This window comes from Gracilinanus agilis, chromosome 5 (genome assembly GCF_016433145.1).
Source record: "Gracilinanus agilis isolate LMUSP501 chromosome 5, AgileGrace, whole genome shotgun sequence".
Classification (NCBI taxonomy): domain Eukaryota; kingdom Metazoa; phylum Chordata; class Mammalia; order Didelphimorphia; family Didelphidae; genus Gracilinanus; species Gracilinanus agilis.
Window position 1 is genome coordinate 155,807,216 of NC_058134.1, and position 20,865 is coordinate 155,828,080.

The 20,865-nt window shown below is 35.8% G+C and overlaps 1 protein-coding gene across 1 annotated transcript in view; it reads left to right on the forward strand.

Annotated features, from left to right (window-relative positions):
- CCDC146 (coiled-coil domain containing 146) overlaps nt 1-20,865 on the forward strand; it is a 159,499-nt gene that overhangs the window by 106,610 nt on the left and 32,024 nt on the right. The window contains exons 6-10 of the mRNA XM_044679051.1: nt 3,119-3,192; nt 4,221-4,448; nt 6,495-6,681; nt 17,985-18,080; nt 18,691-18,861. Of these exons, the coding sequence (XP_044534986.1) occupies nt 3,119-3,192; nt 4,221-4,448; nt 6,495-6,681; nt 17,985-18,080; nt 18,691-18,861 (756 nt within the window). The remainder of the gene's footprint in view (nt 1-3,118; nt 3,193-4,220; nt 4,449-6,494; nt 6,682-17,984; nt 18,081-18,690; nt 18,862-20,865) is intronic.

Below are 20,865 nucleotides of genomic sequence, written 5' to 3' on the forward strand. Positions count from 1 at the left end.
TAGTAAGGGTTAGGCAATGGTGGTTCAGTGACTTGTCCATGGTCACACAGCTGCCTGAGGATAGATTAGAGCTCAGGACCTCCCATCTTTAGGCCTAGTTTTAACTTCCATCCACTAAGCCACCTAACTGTCCTAGTCATAGCTTTTCTTGATAATGTATTTTACACCACCTTCTGCATGCAAATTATCTCTGATAAAATGCTACAATCTGTTTCCCTTAATCAAGCAACTACAAAGCTGCTAACTATGCTAAAAGCATATTACCTACATTTTTATACATAGTTGGGTGGGAAACCCAGAGTGGAATTCACTAGTAGTTGAGTGATCTATTTGGATAAGTGCTGTAGGTGGACAATGGTCTAGGTCTAGAATTCAATAGGGGGAAATTGGGCTAGGCAATATTTGGAATATCTTTCAGTACCTTTGATATTTCTAAATTATTTGATGCTAGAAAAAATATCCTTTTGATATCAATATTCACCTGATGAATTATTAAAGAAGCATAAGCCAATAGTCTAGTGTTCACAAAATAATGCATTATGCCCAATAGTTTACAGTCTAGAACCTAGACCACCTAATCCAGCAAGAAGTAGAATGTATAATACTCAGAATTCCCGTGTTCTAATCCCGATTCTGCCAACTGCATTCCCTCGTACAAGTTCCTTAGCCTCCCTGTCTCAGTTTCTTCATCGATAAAATGAATAATAATGCTCTGTCTCTTTAGCAGGGTTTTCATGAGAAACAAGTTAGTTTTCACTTGATCTTCAAAAAGCACAGTAAATATGAAAGGGCTGGATATGTGCTAAAATGATATATTAATATAAGACATTATTTCATTCTTTTCATCTTTTTTCAATGGTGTTCAAGGAATAATGGTCCTGGAAGAAGTTGCTCTTCTGCTCTGACTCCTATACATTCGGAGTTCTATGGAAATTGCGCAGGTGGATACAATAACTGCTTTCTGTAGTTGGATAAAAGCATTAATGTGAACACTTATTCTCTTAGGCTCACTGACACAGTTCCAGAAGACATCAGGGATCCTCTATAGTTCATTGTGCTCCCACATAATTTGGTCTCTTCTGTTAGGGAGGAAATCTTTTTGATTCTTGATGATCATGGCTGCCTTGGTGGGGTGTCCATGATTTAAAATGAAGTTCTTAAGTTTTTATAAACTGATATTATGTCCAAGAGATTATAGGCAACAGTAGTGGTCTCAAATAATAGTCCAAATTCCAGTACAGTTTATTGGTTGAGCTCTTCAGAATATTTTGGAGTCTGTATTGGTAGTAAAGGGATTTGCTATCTGTTAATACATTAAAGATAATGACTTTTTAAATGTAAATCTAGTCAACATTTTATGTCTTACTAGGAACTTAGTAAAGACTATATCTTTATAGCCTGTGGTGATACATGATCTTTTCTTACATGATCAATATTGGTCCTTAAGGAAAAGCCTTCTATAGTTCCTGATGGCATTGAATTGTTGTTATTAGCCTATTCTGTTCTTAATAAATTCTCATTTATCAGCCATTTGAGTGATGTTTCTCTTTTGATTATACTGTTGCCTCATTTCATGAGGATACTTCCACAAAGGGCATTTTGATTTCACTCATGGATCTTGGTCATTTTAGTTACATTTGACAAATACAATATCAACCTGATATCAGCCTATCTTGTTACTGTAATTATCTTTTTAAAATTATTTTCCTAAGTTTTTGTGGATCATTGTTCTATCTGGGCAACTGTGGACAATAGTTGAGTCTATAAGAATGTTCTAGTTCCAGGCCAGTGTATTGGTAGAGAAAATATCTCAAGGATATTTTTATGCTTGTACATGTACCATGAGGATTTGTTATCTACGAGATATGGCTGAGATTCTAATTTTTTTATTCATTCTCATATTAGTGTTATTATTTCTCAATGTTAGGTAGGAATGATCTCTATGTTGTTTCCTACACTGTTGTTTCAAAGTCAAAACAGAGTTGTTTCCTTACACTGAAACTAAAGTCTCAGTCTTTATAAAGAGACAATAACCTCAAAACCATAATATCACCACTTCCTTTTTAAAAGTATGTCACATATTACATTTTTAAAGTAAATTAAAATTAATTTTATATTTATAATTATGCAAGTCCTCAGCTAAAACTCGTGATGAAAAACATTGACCTAGATGGCATTAATAACATAGCATATGTTAATATAGAGATGCTAAATTAAAGGAAAGTTAACAAAATAATTTATTTCTTAGAAATGTGTGAACTAGGCAGCAAAAGAAAGTGATAAATTTTGGAGAGGATGTGGCAAAATTGGGACACTAATGCATTGCTGGTGGAGTTGTGAATTGGTCCAACCATTCTGGAGGGCGATTTGGAACTATGCCCAAAGGGCTTTAAAAGAATACCTGCCCTTTGACCCAGCCATATCAATGTTGGGTTTGTACCCCAAAGAGATAATAAGGAAAAAATCTTGTACAAAAATATTTATAGCTGTCTTCTTTGTGGTGACAAAAAATTGGAAAATGAGGGGGTATCCATTGATTAGGAAATGGCTGAACAAATTGTGGTATCTGTTGATGATGGAACACTATTGTGCTGAAAGGAATGATGAACTGGAGGAATTCCATGTGAACTGGAAGGACCTCCAGGAATTGATGCAAAGTGAAAGGAGCAGAGCCAGGAGAACATTATACACAGAGACTGATACACTGGCACAATCGAATATAATAGACTTTCCTACTAGCAGCAATGCAATGACCCAGGACAATTCAGAGGAACTTGTGATAAAGAAGGCTATCCACACCCAGAGAAAGAACTGTGGAAACAGAAATGCATTAGAAAAATATATGATGATCACATAATGTGATGGGGATATGATTGGGGTTTTGATGTTTATGGATCACTCTACTGCAGATACAAATAACACGGAAATAGGTTTGGACAATGATACATGTATAACCTAGTGGAACTGCTTGTCAGATTCGGGAGTGGGGAGGAAAGAGCAGGGGGAAATCATGAATCAATAACCATGGAAAAATATTCTAAATTTAAAAAAAAATAAAGAAATGTGTGAACTAGACATTTTTTTCAGACAGCTTAGTTTGTTTTCCTTTCTTTACTAGGATGAAGTGGTCCGCCATCAAACCGTCCCTTTGCAAATTGGAAAAGAAAAAGAGAAACTATTGCGAAAAATACAGTATGATTTAAATATCTTTAAAATATTTTCTACAGAAATAAGTGTCTTTCCATAAAATATGAAAGTAAACCTAGATATATAACAAATATTCTGTAAAATCCATCAAATGGTTGGCATAACTTAAGAATTTATTTTAAGCGAGTATCAAATATGTGTATGAACACACACACACGCACGCAACATTTATTGGGCCAGATTTTTCTAATCCAAGATTCCTCTTTTGGCAATTCGTGTGTGTGTGTGTGTGTGTGTGTGTGTGTGTGTGTGTGTGTGTGTGTGTGTATCTATATAAACTATCTCTATATGAAATATGAAGGTGGCACTGTATCATTTGGCTCTTTGAATATTCTTATGCAGTAATCTGGTCATAGCTCTCAGTGATGTAGAAACTGCAGGTGTCAAGAATGCCTTGTACTCTGACTATGCCAGATAATTGAGTTTTTACAATGCCAGCTTCCTACTCTTCTGTCTCACCCAGGGTCCAGTCTGGTCTTCTATCCCATTACTTTCTTTTGAAACCCTTACCACCTGTCTTAAAATCAATATAGGTATTGGTTCCAAGGCAGAAGAGTGATAAGGTCTGGGCAAATAGGGGTTAAGTGACTAGCCCAGGGTTGCACAGCTAGAACATGTCTGAGATCAGATTTGAACCGAGGACCTCCCATTTCTAGGCCTTGCTCTCTTATCTACTGGGCCACCTACTTTTAGTGGCCTTTCCCCTGCTGTTGAATTTTTTTTCTCATCAAACCTCCTTCTGAGAAGATTGGGGTACTTACTAGACCACCTAATAGACCCCACTTTTCCACTTCTCATCTTGTCTATTCTTCTTGACTTTCTGAAATCCAAAGGATCAAAGCTGTTGACTCCAAAATGTTTCTGGGACAAAGCTGGCAAGAAGTTAGCTCAAGGGTCCAGGTTTTCAACCAAGACTATCTAGAAAGAAAGGATAGTTAAATATGAGGAGGTGAGGGGAGAGGCTGACTTCCTTTGACTGTGAAAAATGACCTCTTTACAAACTTTTTCCACAGAGATCTAGAGAAGAAAAGAGCAGTTATACAGGAGCAATTAGATGAAGTAAGTGAAACACTCAAAAAAGCAGAAGCCAAAGTTAATAGTATATTGACAGAGAAAGAGGAAGTGGTAAAAGAAGTAGAAGGAAAGAGAGCTCTACTTGAAATCAAAGAAAGAGAATTCAAGCAACTGTCAAAATTATTGGAAATAAACAAAGAGAATGAAGCCAATTTAATGACTGAAAGGTTGGTTTGTGATACTGTAGTATGATTTTCTTGTCATTTTAAGGACTCAAAAATATTTTTAAAATATTTTGTTAGCAAGATATCACTATGCTTTTTTGAAGAGTGTTTTGTCATTTTCTTCTTTTTTCCTATCCTGTATTTTTCCCTATTATATTATGATTGCTTCCCATTCAATTTAATTAAATCCAGTCAGAATTTAGTTAAGTGCCTTCTTTGTTCCAGGCACTAAGCACAAGATATAGAGTCCCTACCCTCAAGGAGTTTACTCTTGCCCCCACCAACCTCACCAAGAGAACTTTGGCTTTGCAACAAATAAGTTACTTAAGAAAAACATACCAAACACATGGTTCCTGTCTAAAAATGTACATGACTCATTCTTTCCCTGTAGCCATCATTTTTCTGCATGGTGGGGGGAGGGGACAGTATGTTTCATCATTAAATCCTTTAACAGCAAGATTGGTTTCTGAGCCAATGAAAATTCTGATCTTTCTTTTTTGTTTTAATTTTTATTAAGGACAGTGAAATTTCAAAACCTGAACCACTGACATTGTTATTTTCCATTATATTAGTGTAAATATTTTGTAGATATTTTTCTTTGCTTTATACCAGCACTGACACATGTAGCCATTTTCGATGACACACAGCTACATGTGGCCGCATACAGAGAAGTACGGGGCCACTTGCCAAGGATGAAACATTTGCTGTAGTGCAGTGTAGACACTCTGTGTGCACTATAGATGACAATTCTACCTATATTAATTTACCTATTTTGCTTTATTAAATACAGTTATATATTACAATTATGCATTTTTGTTATTTAAACTAAAATGTTGTGAAATTATGGGGTTTTTTCTCAAAAGGTTGCCCATCACTGCTTGATTTTATACCCTGTTATCCATTAATTCAAGTCTTCCCAAGTTTCTATGAATTACTCCTATTTTTCATTTCTAGGATCAGAGACTCCTGGACTTGGAGCTAGAAGGGATAGCAGAGGCCATCTAGTCTACCACCTTTATTTTATAGATAAGGAAACTGGAACCCAAGAAGTTTGAGTGATTTGCCTAGGTCACATGAATAATAAAGGCAAAATTGTAACTCAAGTCATCTGATTCCAAAGCCAATGACAGTCTTGTAGCTTGCATCCTCTTTAATATTACATTATTACATTCCATATTTACATTATAGTCACACACCACCATTTGCTTAACCTTTCCCCAGTTGACTGGAACTCTGGGTTATACAGAAAGTGGTAAATGTCTTTTGAATATATAGGATTTTATCCTCTGTATATGTTCCAAATAGTAGTATCACTGGACGCAAGAGTCCTCTTTCTCCCCTTCTCATTTCCTCCTTTTCTCTTCCTCTCACTCTTATTGTTCCCCCTTTTCCTCCATTTCTTCTTTACCTTTGGCCCCCAACTCTTTCCCTTCCTTTTTCAGCATAAAGTCTTTTAACTTCGAATGAGCTCTACAGTGAGAAAGCTATGTATGCCATTAGAGTGAATTTAAAAAAATAAACTGCAGCAATCCTGAATGTTTTAATTCTTGTCACTCTCTTGGAATCCCAAACTAACACTTAGATCTTACAAAACACAATCTACTATATTTTTAAAATGTGTGAATGATAAACCTGATTTGAAATGCCAGAACTTGCCATTATTTAGGGAATTTCCAAACCAATAAATGATATTTCCAGAGCCGTTATGACCTTTTCATCTCCTCAACATTGTATACTGAAGGCATATATATATATATATATATATATATATATATATATACACATACATATATATATGTGGTGTCAGGCTATTCAGGTGTTATAGCCCTCAGACCTCCCTGGTTACACTGACATTAACTCCAGTGAAATCTTTTAAACTGTGGTTGCACTGATCACTGTGATTCAGGGATCACGACAGAAATCTCTCCATTTGCTTCTCTGTCTACATCCCATGCACTGGTTAATTAAACAGCTAGAAGAGCAAAGGGACTGGAGTCTCTGGATAGCTGACGTTTGGGATTTTTTGGTGTCTCTAATTTCCTTCTGTAGAGGGATCACGGATCTCAGTTTGCAGAACTGCCTCATGGACAAGCATGGTTACCATGATGAGGTCACTCGGAAGCAGAGAGAGAAAGATCGAGATATCAGGAATTTAAAGAAGATGGAGCTGCTCTTGAAAGTGAGCAATGATTCACTGAGTCAGATTCAATCCCTGCATCAGCGACTCACATTTGAGGTATGTGCTGTTCATCAAAACGTGGTGTGTGAGTTTATTAGCATCGTAAACATATTTTAGTCACTTTGTTGTTGGGAGGCTCTGTATGTATTTGTTTAGCAGTAAAGAAAGGAAAAGGCAAAAGGCAAAGAAGAGATCCATTCTGTAGTATCCTCCAATCATCATAATAATAGTTTTGTGGGTTAGCCATTTTCAGCCATGTCTGAACGTTTGTAGCACCATTTGGGGGTTTTCTTGGCCAAAATCCTGGAGTGGTTTGCTATTGCCTTCTCCAGCTCATTTTACAGGTGAGGAAACTGAGGCAAATAGGTTAGGGCCCCACAGATAACAAGCATCTGAGACCAAATTTCAATTCAGGAAGATATCTTCCTGGCTCCAGGTCTGGCATTATGCCCTCTGTGCCATATAGCTGCCGCCATTGAGGACTCCTTTAGTTTTTCATCAGTTCTCTTCTTTTACACTTTACCTTTCCTTCCTTATCAGCTGGGCCCTTCAGATGACCTTGGGGTTTAGGCTAAGAGATAGGCCTAGGCTCCAACAACCTATACCTCAGAGAGCCTGGAAGATTACTATCACAAAGAAGCAGAGTCATGTCCTTGCTACTATTTCTATCTTGTTAAAAGGCTTTTGGTTTTGGGGTGTTTTTTGTTTCTGGGGTTTTTTTTGTAATTGAACTTTATGATTTCTTGTATATCATTTTTTTGTGTATGTGAAAATTTGCTCTTAGTTTATAAATTAAGAAAAATGCCACAATCTTTTTTTGAGCACTTACCTAATATGGTAGTGAGTCTTTTTGTTGCCTTTTTAATGATAGACACCAATCGTAGTTATTGTCTTATTCTGAACCAGATCAGAGATTGGGGTGTGATCCAAAAGAAGTGAAGGAAAAGACAATGAAGCCAGACTCCTGGGTTTTAGTCCTTGCTTTCTCACTCATTCACTGGGTGACCCTCATCAAGCTAACTAGACTTGTCTGTGCTTCAGTCTCTACTGATTTAAAATGAGGATAGAACTAGATGATCTCTAATATCCCTTCCCACTCTAAAACTCTGATTTCTGCACATTTTCAAAAACATTAGTATTTGGACCAGGGCAGGCTTTTCCTACTGTACTCCATTAAGCCAAAATCAGATTCCCAGTAACTCCCTGTAATACAATATCCCTAATTTTCCCAAGGATAAGTATAATAGACAGCTAGGCTAACTCTTCAAATATTTAAACTCCTTTTTCTCTCTACCCTAAATGGCTTAGGAAGCAAATATGTAGCACTAATTAGGCAACAGGGGGTTGAGTTCAAGCAGAATTCGAATTTTATTACAGGAACCTTATAAAATGCACATTTTTAGAGCGTATGATTTAGCTTCTCCGTATTTTACTTAGAAATTTTCTGAGTTCCTGGCACCACTGTTACCATCCTACTTAATTTCCATGGCAACCATGGAGTCTATCAACAGATGCTTAGCACTCTCCATGACCACATCTTGGGTGTATCTTAACTAGAGAGATCCCTGGATCAGAAGGCAAATCCTCCAAGAACATTTCTTTAAATACTAACTTCTTAAAACATTAAGATAGATTTCAACTTATATTAATTCTAACAACCCATTTCAGTAATTATAATATTCTATAAACAAAACTTTTATGTTTAAATGTTTCTAATGGCCTAGAACAAAGTAACCCTCTTAAAAGTTGAAAATCAAATGGCATAAATAGAATTACTTTGATAATTGATATGTTTCTAAAATTTGGTTTTTTCAATAATGGGGTGTCTGGATACATCTGTATTGATCTCGGGATTAACCATAAAAAATAATAACATTGTAACCTCAGTCATTGATTGAAATAGCTTCTACCAGAAAATTTTCAAATAGCTCACACAGAGCTAGTCACTTCCAAGGTAAAAAAAAATATGATTCTAGAAAAACTTCAATACACATTTCAAGGGTTTTCGTTTTGCTAGGATTAGGGGAAGAAACATAAGGACAAATCTCTCATATATTTTATAATCTGATTGAAGATTAAAAGTACCCAGATAATTTGAAGTAAAAAAGAAGACAATTAGTGGCATAAGAGATGTCTAAATAAGATACTATGTCATGTGAATTGATTGAAATGACTGAGGAAATAAGGGTTCAAGCTCTTAAACATATCGATTTATTAAGCAATGAATGCCAATAACAAATCAAGATCAGACCTCTTCAACTTGATACTGGACCCTGAATAGAGAACGAGAGATTTTTATGCATTCAAAAAATTATTAACAACAGCATACAAGATTAGGTCATCTGATTCCTAATGGGAAGAAAGAGTAGGAACAATTCCTTAAATCAGAAAAAAAAAGTTGTATCATTCCTCACCAGATGTCTATATTCAGAGGAACAAGGAAACAGTAACTGATTGGGCCAGTTTTCAGATAAGACAAATGGGTTGCTTGAGATGTATAATTGTTAGAAAACTCCTTCTGTCAATCTTATGGCCAGCATAACCCTAGATCCTTAGTTAAAGGTCTCTAAGCAACATATAGAAGTTACAAAGAATTGGATATAACTGAACAAAACGAAGCAAACTGGAAAGGCTTCAAGTCTGAGTCCAGTTCTATGTTTTTATATAGCATTCAAGAACCAGCCTTACTAAATACCAAGAGGATCATTACCAAAAATTGCCCTCGAGGCCTTTCCTAAAAATAATAAATGGTATGTATCTAAAACCATCAACAAACATCATCTGCAATGAGGATAAATTAGAAGCCTTCCCAATAAGACCAGGAGTGAAACAAGGATGCCCATTATCATCTCTATTATTTAACATTGTACTAGAAACACTAGCAGTAGCAATTATAGAAGAAAAAGAAATTGAAGGTTTTAAAATAGGCAATGAGGAGATCAAGCTATCACTCTTTGCATATGATATGATGATCTACTTAAAAAATCCTAGAGAATCAACAAAAAAGCTAGTGGAAATAATCAACAACTTTAGCAAAGTTGCAGATACAAAATAAATGCACATAAATCATCAGCATTTCTATATATTTCCAACACATCTCAGCAGCAAGAGTTAGAAGGAGAAATTCCGTTTAAAACCACCCTAGACAATATAAAATACTTAGGAATCTATCTGCCAAGACAAACATAGGAATTATACGAGCACAACTACGAAACCCTTTCCACACAATTAAAACTAGATCTAAACAATTGAAAAAACATTGAGTGCTCATGGGTAGGATGACTAACATAATAAAAATCACCATTCTGCCATATTAATTTACTTATTTAGTACCATACCTATCAAATTACCAAAATATTTTTTTACTAAATTAGAAAAAAACATAACAAAGTTCATTTGAAAGAACAAAAGATCAAGAATATCGAGGGAAATAATGGAAAAAACTGTGAAGGAAGGTGGTCTAGCAGTACCAGATCTTAAACTATATTATAAAGCAGTGGTCATCAAAACAATATGTTACTGGCTAAGAGACAGAAGGGAGGACAGTGGAATGGACTAGGGGTAAGTATGTTCAAGCAGTTGGGTTTTTTCATATGGGCTGATGGGGATATTATTGGGCATGTAGACACTAAACAATAACTCTAGTCCAACTATCAATAAATATGGAATTAGGCCTTGATCAATGATACATGAAAATGCCAGTGGAATTGTGCATCGGCTCAGGGGGGTTAGGAGGGCCTGGGGGAGAGGGAAAGAACATGAAATATGTAACTATGGGAAAATATTCAAAATAAAAACATTTTTAAAATTGCCCTTTGAGTAACCATATTTTTTGGCTATGGAAACCCATGGAATGGATGAAAGAATAATAATAGCTAGCAGATCAATTTAAAGTTTGCAATGTGCTTTACATATGTTCACTCATTTGATCCTTACAACAATCCTGTGAGGCAGGAATGTTTATTATCCTCAATTTACAATTGAAGAAACTGAGATAAAAGTCTTTTGTCCTGTGTCATTTCTGACACCTCTCCCCCAAACCCAGAGGCATACCACGAATTTCTGAAATAATGATGGCAAAATATTAAAAAAAAAGTGGAGGGGGCAGAGATTTCTGAAATAATGATGGCAAAATAGTAAAAAAAAAAGTGGAGGAGGCAGAGATTATAACTCATTAGAAAGATAACAAAGAGGGAGAATGGAAAACTATGAGCTTAATTCCCTCACAAAACATCCCAAAAAAAGTAGCTGAAAAGCATTCTTGCAAAGAGCTTGGAATTAGATTGACCTAAATCAGATTATGTCAATAAAGTTTGTAGTTGAAAGCAAAACAAGCCTAGCTGTGAAATGAAATAAATCTGCATATGTTATTATAGTGCTCTAAATTTATTGGAAATAATATCAGACCTACAACATTTAGTTCTGCTACCACAATTCTCAGTGAGCTATCAGAAGAAGTAGAAATGCTGCTTAAGAATATTAAATCAGAAGGGTAGCTTGGCTTAACCAAAACCATCAGGAGAAATCCATACTCAAGTTCACCTAATTTTAAAGGGATCTATTCTCAAGATATATCAATGAAGGGAAGATTCCCCTCCAGGGTGGTAAAAAAAAAAAAAGATCATGGATATCTCTCTAATCACCACAAAATCAATAATAAATATGTCTAAAAAAATAGTAAGATTTATGAACTAACAATTCTTCATTCTTACTCTTACAAGACCACTTTATGAAAATTCTTGCTTAAAAATGGGCAAAGACCAGGGGGAAGGGGTTACTGGCCAAGCATTTAACCTTATTCATGGCCAAGGACCAGGTTCTAGCAGTCCCAATCTGTTATCCAAATCATTATCTGATTCAACCAACAAGACAGGACAGTAATAAAATTCCAAGCTCTTTACAATTTTCAGAGAAATGGATAATTCTGTCCTCTTAACTCAGTCCCTCTCTGGTAGTTGCTTACCTCCTAAATCTAAAGATGGTGAACATGGATTTATCCAGTTCTGCTCTTGAGATTCATGCCTCCTTTCAGTAAAGGAAAGCTTGAAGCATTTCAGTGGAGTTTAATCATATACCAGCTTGGCATATAAGTATGTGTGTATATACTTCTAAAATACATAGAAATATATATACACATACACAGATGTAGACATATATACATATATATTTAGATACATATATATGCGTATATATATGTTTATATATATATATATATATCTTCTTAATCTTTGTGACTTTTTTCTATGCCCTTTCAAAAGTCTTTAAATGAGGATCTCAGTAAACCAGAGGTTTTCCTCTGGGTCATTTAATATTGAGAAAGAAAGCCTCATGTTGTTTCTGAATTTAGGTTATTTAATGGTGGTTATTGAATTGCTTCTCTGTCCCTAGAGACTGAGATCATGTTTAGTGCATAATTTTATTTGGTAGAATTGAGTAGGCTGTACAGCACATTAACAATGATGATTTACAGGCTAGAAGCAGGCTAAAAAACAGAATCTGTGATATATCCAAAGAAAAGCAAGTAAATGGTTCATGTGGGAAGAGGGTGGGATTCAAACACATGAGACTTTCTTCCTTAGGTGAGGGACCATATTCGGTCAGTTACTAATTGCTGTAAGCTTTTCCTTCAAATTGGCTCTCATAGTTGTTCCTTCCTATGCATTTTCCTAGCATTTATCAGTTTAAGCCTAGACATGTTATGCGACAGCTCCTTAGCTGACTCCTGTGTTTCCAGTGTTTCTCTCTTCCCATCTATCTTTTATACATCTGTCAAACACATATTCTTTAAACATCATTTTTATATTCTAATTGCTCTACTGAGATTATAAAGCTAATTCAGGTTACACCAGGGACTAGAACATACTTCTTCTGGACCTAATAGTGTTATTTCCACTTTACTACATGCCTACAACATCAAGTCTAAAATTCCCTTCTTGGTTTTCAAGCCTCTTTTTAATGAAACAATGAGATAAATAAAATAAAATTTTCAGGTTTCATTCTGTGAGCGACTACTTTCCTTCCCCCTTCACTCAATATTGTGCTTTAATTATGAACTTCTTAACAAACATGCATCATGTAAATACTAATTAATTAAGTTTGGGATCATGCTCATCATTAGCATTTTCCCTGATAAATCCATTGTCCCATCTCCATATTGATCATTCCCAAACATATAGTCACTGGTACTCCTGGAGGCCATTTCCCCTAGGAAAAATTTTGGAGCACAAATCTCGCGATGGAATACATGTCTGTTTTCCCAGGACCAGCCAAGCTAGGCTTTGAGAAACTATTAATCAAAAGGTGGGGCACCAAGTTATGAATTCACAAAGATTACCCACTAGAGCCTGGAAGCATTGCTTTAAGAAGCAGTAAAGGAATTAATCCACCCTGATTAAATAAATCATGGATCTTCTAAAATGCTAGATCACAAGTCAGTTCCCCCTTGTTTCATACTGGGCATATTTCATGACAGTGTCCTCTTTCCAAGAAGACACAGATATAGATAGATGAGTCACAGCTAAGTTATACATATGTCTTCTACACCTTCAATGATTCCCTTCTATACTTCCCAAGAGAAGAAAATTAACTTCGTCTCTTCATTAAAATTTCAAAAATCAAAAAATATTTTTGCAATTTTTATTCATAAAAGAAAAAATATCTTAAAACCAATCAGGATCACAAAAGATTCTATATCATTTTCATCACCAAATATGTATTGACTCTGTTATTTAAAGATGTTATGCAAAACTTTGAAATAACAACAAAAAAGTGCTAGACATTGTTTTTGCTCTTAAGTAGCTGATAATCAAAGAACAGACTTGCTCTGTGGAGCAAAGGATATTGTTGCTCAGTGAATGGTAAATTCAAAGATTAATGAGTTTGTGTTTTAATAACCTTTGGAAGGATTTTAATTGGTTCACAAAATACTGATAACCAAACAAGTCTAATGTAAAAACAAAAGGTGTTATGGGAAGATTTCCTCCCTTTACTGACTTCAAGAAAAATCCACTTTTCATCCTTAAATAAGCAATATAATAAATAAATAAATAAATAAATAAATAAATAATCCCTTTTCTCTTAGGACACTGCTAATTTGCACTAACTCTAGACATCATGCTCCTTGGCTACACTGATAGTCAGCTACTGGGAACAAAATAGCACAATAAAGCCACTTCCAACAATAAGCATGATTTTCAGTACCAGACCCAATAGTTCAACTTCTTCAAAACATAGACCACACCACTGGATTGCTTTCTCTTATTTCCCCAAGGTTCACTGAACTTTGGTGCTTTTATGGCCTTTGACCAAAACGAATAGCCCCTCCCAGAACCTCTGGCACTATAACTCAGGAAAGGTTAAAATATTTGGAAAGAGACCAATCTCAATGAAACTGTGGCTTGCAAATATTAACTGATTTGAAGGTTTATGACGGTAGAATGTAAAACATTGTTGATTTGCCTGTTGCCCAGTTCCTTATTAAAGATGAGAATATTAATAGATCACTTCTATCATCTCAGACTATTTAATTAGAATTTGATAAACTCTTTCTCCAAAACATCATTAATGATTAGTGGAAATATTTACCTCCTTATTTTTCTCTAGATTGGTTTAGGGCAGTGATGGGCAAACTATGGCCTGCGGGCCAGATTCAGCCCCCTGAAATGTTCTCTCCAGCTAAAGACATTATTCCTAATCTGACGAATACAATGAGCAGGATACGATACAATGAAACTTCGAAAGAGCTGCCTTAGAAACAGACTGACAGATGAGCATTTCCTTTCCTTTGGCCCCCTCTTTAAAAAGTTTGCCCATCACTGGTTTAGGGAGTTTTTCTCTCAGTTGATTATCATACTATTTTATAAAACATACAATATTGTGTGGGTTTAATATGGATAATATAACATGCATTTATAATAAAATTTAATATGTAACATATAACTGATAGTTAATATGATATAATAATGGAGTAGCCATTGCTGTAGTCTTCCAGGGATACAGTGGTTCCTTGGCACTTTTCATTAATTCATTCCAGAAGGCAAAAATTCAAAAGAATTTTTCCCATAAGGAATAATATAAATTGAATAAATTTGTTCCAGACACCTAGAAAACTCAGAGTTTATAAAGCATTATATGCTTTATTGGAGTTGTATTTTACTAAGTAAATATTAATAATACATAGACATAAATAAAACACAATAGTTAAGTAAATGAAATAATTTTAACTTTACCTGTATTGAGAGAAGTTCATGGCCTAAGGGTAAGGTAGGGAGGAGAAATGTTATTGTCTGGAAGAGGAGTCCCCTTCTCTAATATCTGAGGGCTTCTGGAGTTCTTTCTCTTTCTCTTTTCTGTCCCTTATCATCATTGAACCCTGCTTGAGATTTGCCAGATAGAAGCTTCACAAGAAACTCATTGTTTCAAAATTCCACTAAAGTGAGAAATGGTCTGGTCATTGGACAAATTTACAATTCTACTTGTTAAAGCTTTATGAGGGTGATTTTTTAACAGAGTATTGCACTTCCACTCATTTTGCACACACTTTCCTTAATTAATGAAGTGGGGACATCCTCCTTTGCCTCCTCCTCACTTGAAGAAAACTTCCCCCACTCCCTGTTGCTGCTCCCTTTGAAGTTTCTGCAGGTCCTCAGTGTTGAGCTCTTCTTTATGCCCCTGAACTAATATGTAATCCTTTATTTTGGCTGGAGTGGGCATATGCTTTCTAGACGTCCACAAGTTCTAGCAAGTGCTTTGAGGGCCAAGCTGGGCCAATTTTTTGCTTGTCAAAATTCATTGAATACCAAACTCAACAAGTTCTAAAACCATCAAGTACCAGGATTTGACTGTATTCTAATTGGTGTACTGACTTTGGAGCGGGGAGACAACATAGCTATGGAAACTGGCAACAAATAGCAGATGAAGACATAGAACTGGGTTCAGATCCTTAAGGTAAAAGTGCTAAATTTGTGTAGACTCCAAAGGACCCACAAAATGAATCACCTCCGTGGGAGAAAGTGATACAGTAAAGGAAAAAGACCAAACATTTGTATCCTATCACAAGATAGTCAAGGAGAAAGTCTGAGTTCTTTTTGGCCGTCATAAACCTGTAGTGAAACTTGTAGCCATAAATTCGAGATGGAATTAACAAATTTAGAAGTACTGACACTCTTAACAATGAATAAAAAGTTGGATGAGAGTGGCTAATTCAATCAATTAGAAGATAAAAGTTTTGTAGTGTCTGGGCGTATGATTACAAATCTTTGCCATCCATCATTTTGAATATTACTAGAGATCGAATAATTGTTAAAATTTAAAAGTGAGGTATCCTGGCATCTTTACTCCATAGAGATTTGGTGAACCATGACACGAATACATAGTAATAAGCATCAAATTTTTATATCTATGGAGCATCATACAGCCAAGGGGGTGGGGCGGGAATTTCTATTATGAGGACCCAAAGTGAGCGCTCTCTACTGGAAAAGTAATTGTGCTGCCAAGATGGCAAAGACCAAAAAATCTAACCTGGAAGTGCAGCTAAGAACTTCTGCTCCTCAACCTTCCACTTCTCTACTTGCAAACAGAGTGGCAGTTGGGAGCCCGATGTCCTGATCCTCAGTTTCCCCAGTCTCAAACAAGAATGTACGTCCCTCCTTTATCCACCAGGCACACTGGCTACGGGAAAGATTCAAGGACTTAGATGGAACGGGAAATGGAAGAATGTGGCAACAGAATCCCTAGTGGTTTTCTTGGAGTCAGTGTGTTCATAGAAAAATCCTAGAAGAGATAGTTGAGGCTTTCCTCTTGCCTCAGACAACAGCCTTCAGAAAATCGTATTATCGGTTTTATTTTCTAACCCAAAGAAGTAGTCTGAATCTAAGATGCTTAGGCCTGTTAGAGGAGTAGATGGTATCATGGCAAGTTGACAGAAGAAATAATTTTGGTTGACTCTCCTCCATGTAGGCCTAATCTTGAAAGTAGTTCACATTTTCTTTTCAGGTAAAAATGTCCCCTTTATCTTTTAGCAAATCATACCATCATCCATTGGCAGCTAGGTGGTGCAGTGGCTAGAGTGCCAGACCTGGAATCAATGGGATCTAAGTTCAAGCCTAGCCTCAGTTATCTACTAGGCTGTGTGCCCCTGGGCAAGCCACTCCCATCTGTTTGCCTCAGTTCCTCATCTTGTAAAATGGGTTGGAGACGGAAATGGAAAACCACTCCAGTATCTTTGCCAAGAAAACTCCAAATAAGCTTCACATCAGGCATGTAAGGATGGTTTAATATAAAGAAAACTATCCATATAATTGATATCAATAACAAAATTAGTAATAAAGGTCATTCAACTATAATATATCAATAAATGCAAAAAAAAGGCCTTTGACAAAATCAACACTCATTCCTATGAAAAACACTGGAAAGCACAGGTATAAATGGATTTTTTCTTAAAACCTAAAACCATCAGCAAGTAGTATTTGTAACAGGGATGAGTTACCTCAATAAGATCAGGAAACAAAGATGCCCATTACTACCAATATTACTTAATGCAATATTGGAAATGCTAGCAATAAGAGAAGAAGAAATTGAAAGACTCAAAATGGGCAAAAAGGTAGAAAAACTATCTGTTTTTATTTTCAGACGGTATGATGGCTTAAGTGGAAAATCCTAGAGATTTAACTGAGAAGTTAGTTGGAGGGGCAGTTAGGTAGCAGAGTAGTTAGTGCCAGACTTGCAGTTGGGAGGACCTGGGTTCAAATCAGACCTTAGACACTTCCTAGCTGTGTGACCCTCAGGCAACTCACTTGTCCCCAACTGCCTAGCCTTTGCTGCTCTTCTCTTTTAGAACTGATACTAAGATTTAGAAGGTAAGAGTTTAAAAATAAAGGCATTCTTTTAAGTTAGTAGAAGCTATCAATAATTTAGGAAAGTAGCAGGAAAAAAAAAAAGAAAACCCTAAATGAGATCACAAAGAGTTGGACCCAACTGAAATGACTCAACATCAACAAAAAGAAAACAAAATTAAGAAAATATTCTCAATCCAGAGCTATCTATAAAGACTGAAGTGGAACATATATTTTAAATGCCTGACAGGTTACAATAGAGTGCCAGACTTGAAGTCAGTGTGGCATGAGTTCCAATCCTGCCTCAGATAGTTTCTTGTGGCAGGACCCTGGGCAAGTCACTTAGTAATAATAAGATTTACCTCAAAGGGTTGGAGTAAAAATCCAATGAGATGATAAAAATGGAAAACTCCTTGCAAACCTTATAGAGCAAAAGAGTTACATAAATAAAAGCTATTATCACTTCTGATATCATTTATAAAATGTTTGTGTATGTAACTGTGTATATCAATCTTTAATTTTTTTCAGATGGACAGCATTCCTAAAGATGATTCACTAGTTGTGGAGAGGAGAAGAGACCTCCAAAAAGAGGTTGAATTAGCTAAAAGGAATTTAGCCCAGCAGGTTAATATTAATTCTTAACTTTGGGCCTTTTACAAAACAAGATACAAAAATGAAATCATTTTGGTCCCTTTTCCCAGAATCCCATCAAGAAAGGACTCTTTGAAAGAAAATGTGGGGTTTTTTCTCCTGTCTTTAGATCTCAAATGAACCCTGTTCATCTATGTAATCCCCTCCCTGCAATTAAAATAGCCATGAGCGCTATGGACCTAATACGAGAGAATTCTCTACAACTTCAGAAACTTAAAAATCTAGGACAGACACACACGGACACACACACACACAACACACAAAGTATATTGATTATATGTGGATATTTCCATCTCTGCATACAGGAGACTTAAAAATTCATATTCTTAAAGACCACTACACCAAGGTATTTTTAAAAATTAAATTTTTAATGACTTGAAAGAAAAATCTTTATAATAGAACATATGTTTTCCTCCTCTACAAATGTACTAGTTTGTGCATTCAGAAATAACGAAACAGTTTGGATTTGAGGGGTGCGCTCATTTCATTTTTAACCAAGTTTTCACAGCCTTAGGCCATCGAAAATGTTATACCTCTGTTGTTACCAAAAGACGATTATTATCACTGCACTTTTTCCAAACAGAAAGTCCTAACAGAAGTGGAATCTCGATTAGTAGAGCAAATCATTACAGAGGAAGGCAAGCTTTATAAGGATACGGAATACTTCCGAGAACAGTTAAACAATCTTAACCGTCTGTACCAAATCAAAACAGAAGAGAAAGAAAAGAAAGCCAAAGATTACGTAAAAGCTCAGGTAAAACTACTTCGGAGCCCATCCTTTTGTTCCTATTATCAGGACATTATTGAATCAATGTAGAATTTTTTGCTCTCTCCTTATTATATAATTTTATTATATATTATTATATTATACTATTAAATAACATATTATATTATTATAACTATATGTATCTATATATATAGATACAAATTATAAATTATATAATAACATTCCAAGTTAACTGGGACTCAAATGATGTTCAAAGGCAATAAAACATGTCCTATGGGAAGGACAGTATCTCCTAATAAGATGATATTTCATTTTCCTCATTTATAATTCATAATTGTCATTTTCATTAAACAGCTTTCAGATGAAGCATGCAACAAAGTCACGTCCCCTCATTCCCACCCCCATGCTGAATTTACATTAGCAGAAGCCACAAGGAAAGGAAATCGAGTTAGACATTGGTCAGATGAATTCATGGCAAGAGGAGAAAGGCAAGAAAAGCAGCTCTCTCAAACCTCTGCTTTCTCACCGAGGGCTTCACTCCAGCCCCTCTGCACACCAGAGTGAGTCTTCCTGCTCTAACAGACGTCAGTTCTCCTATTTATTCTTGGGGAACAGCTCAGTCTGGGGGGAAGCCTGCTCTGGAGAGAAGGATGGGCTGGAATGAAGGAAACACCTCGAATGCCTCTTCTGAGACTTCCTAGCTGGGCTGCTACCCTTGGCCAGACTCAGCCTGTGTAGGCCTCGTTTGGGGTTTGTTTTCATCTGAATGGGCAGGTGGGTGGCCCAGGGGATAGCCAGATAGCCAAGCCTGAAGTCCAGAAGACTCTTCTTTTTCCCCTGAGTTCAAACCTGGCCTTAGACTCTTATTAGATGTGTGATTCTGTTTGCCTTCGTTTCCTCAACTTTCAAATGAATGATTTATAAGTGAACTGGGAAGGAGAAAATCCCTAGCTTAAAATGTGTTCATAGCTAAAATTTTTCTGATAATGGACAAATTTGGTCAGCTACTAACTATAACATGCATGATGAGAATGTAAATAATGACACTCATTTCCACAAATTTCAAAAATCTATATCTGATTATAGTGACACGTCTTACATACATAGACCTCCACATGCAGCAGTGGAACAAGGAAAATGAAAGTCAACACTATAAGCTTCCAAGAGAAAATATCTGCCACATTTTCTCTTCGCTGAATTTAGTGACATTTAATACCAGAATAATCTAGTAGTCAGAAAAATGAACTGAAAATCCTGAATGCCTCGTTTTATTCTGTTTGGGCTATTATTGTTTATTATTTAAATCTTTTAATACTTCTTTCTTCCTTTTTTCCCATTCTATTACATCTTTGAATTTAGAAGACTTTAGAAATCATTCACTCCACATCCTCCATGAAACCTGGCTCCCCTCTACCATAGATATACAGTTTTTGCTTAAATATTCCCCATTAACAGGATAATAGTTACCTCATTAGTCAAATTACAAAATGGAATCTGTCCTTACCCAGTCTACTACCAGCGAGGAGGCCGTATAGTCCAAAAAATTCATCACTTCATTTCCATTCTTAAACAACAGACATACAGGTAGTCATCAAGTCAGAACCTGGGACCCTCCTAGTTTTGTACTCACTGGCATGGCTAAGAAACTGGTGTCATCTACACACCCCACAATGAAGCATCAGAACAGATGCTTTAATTTATTTTAATTAATTGTAATTAATTATTTAATTTAATGCCAGATGCTTTTTAGAAATCTTCTACAAGTAATAATAATTATGTACAAAGTTTTTAAGGTACATTACTTAAGATTAAATAGTGAATTCTTATCAGAGATTAGGAAAGGGAGTTTTATAAGGCTGGAGAGACCCATGATTATTCCTCCAAAAGAAAAGTTTCCTAGGTTTGAAATGAACAGATATATAACTCAGTGACTTCAGTGATGGCAAACGCCTTGTTTTCCCCTCTAAGTAAAGATAATATCCACTACTGAGGTTGCATTAGATGTACTCAAAATGCCTCTCAGCTCTAACA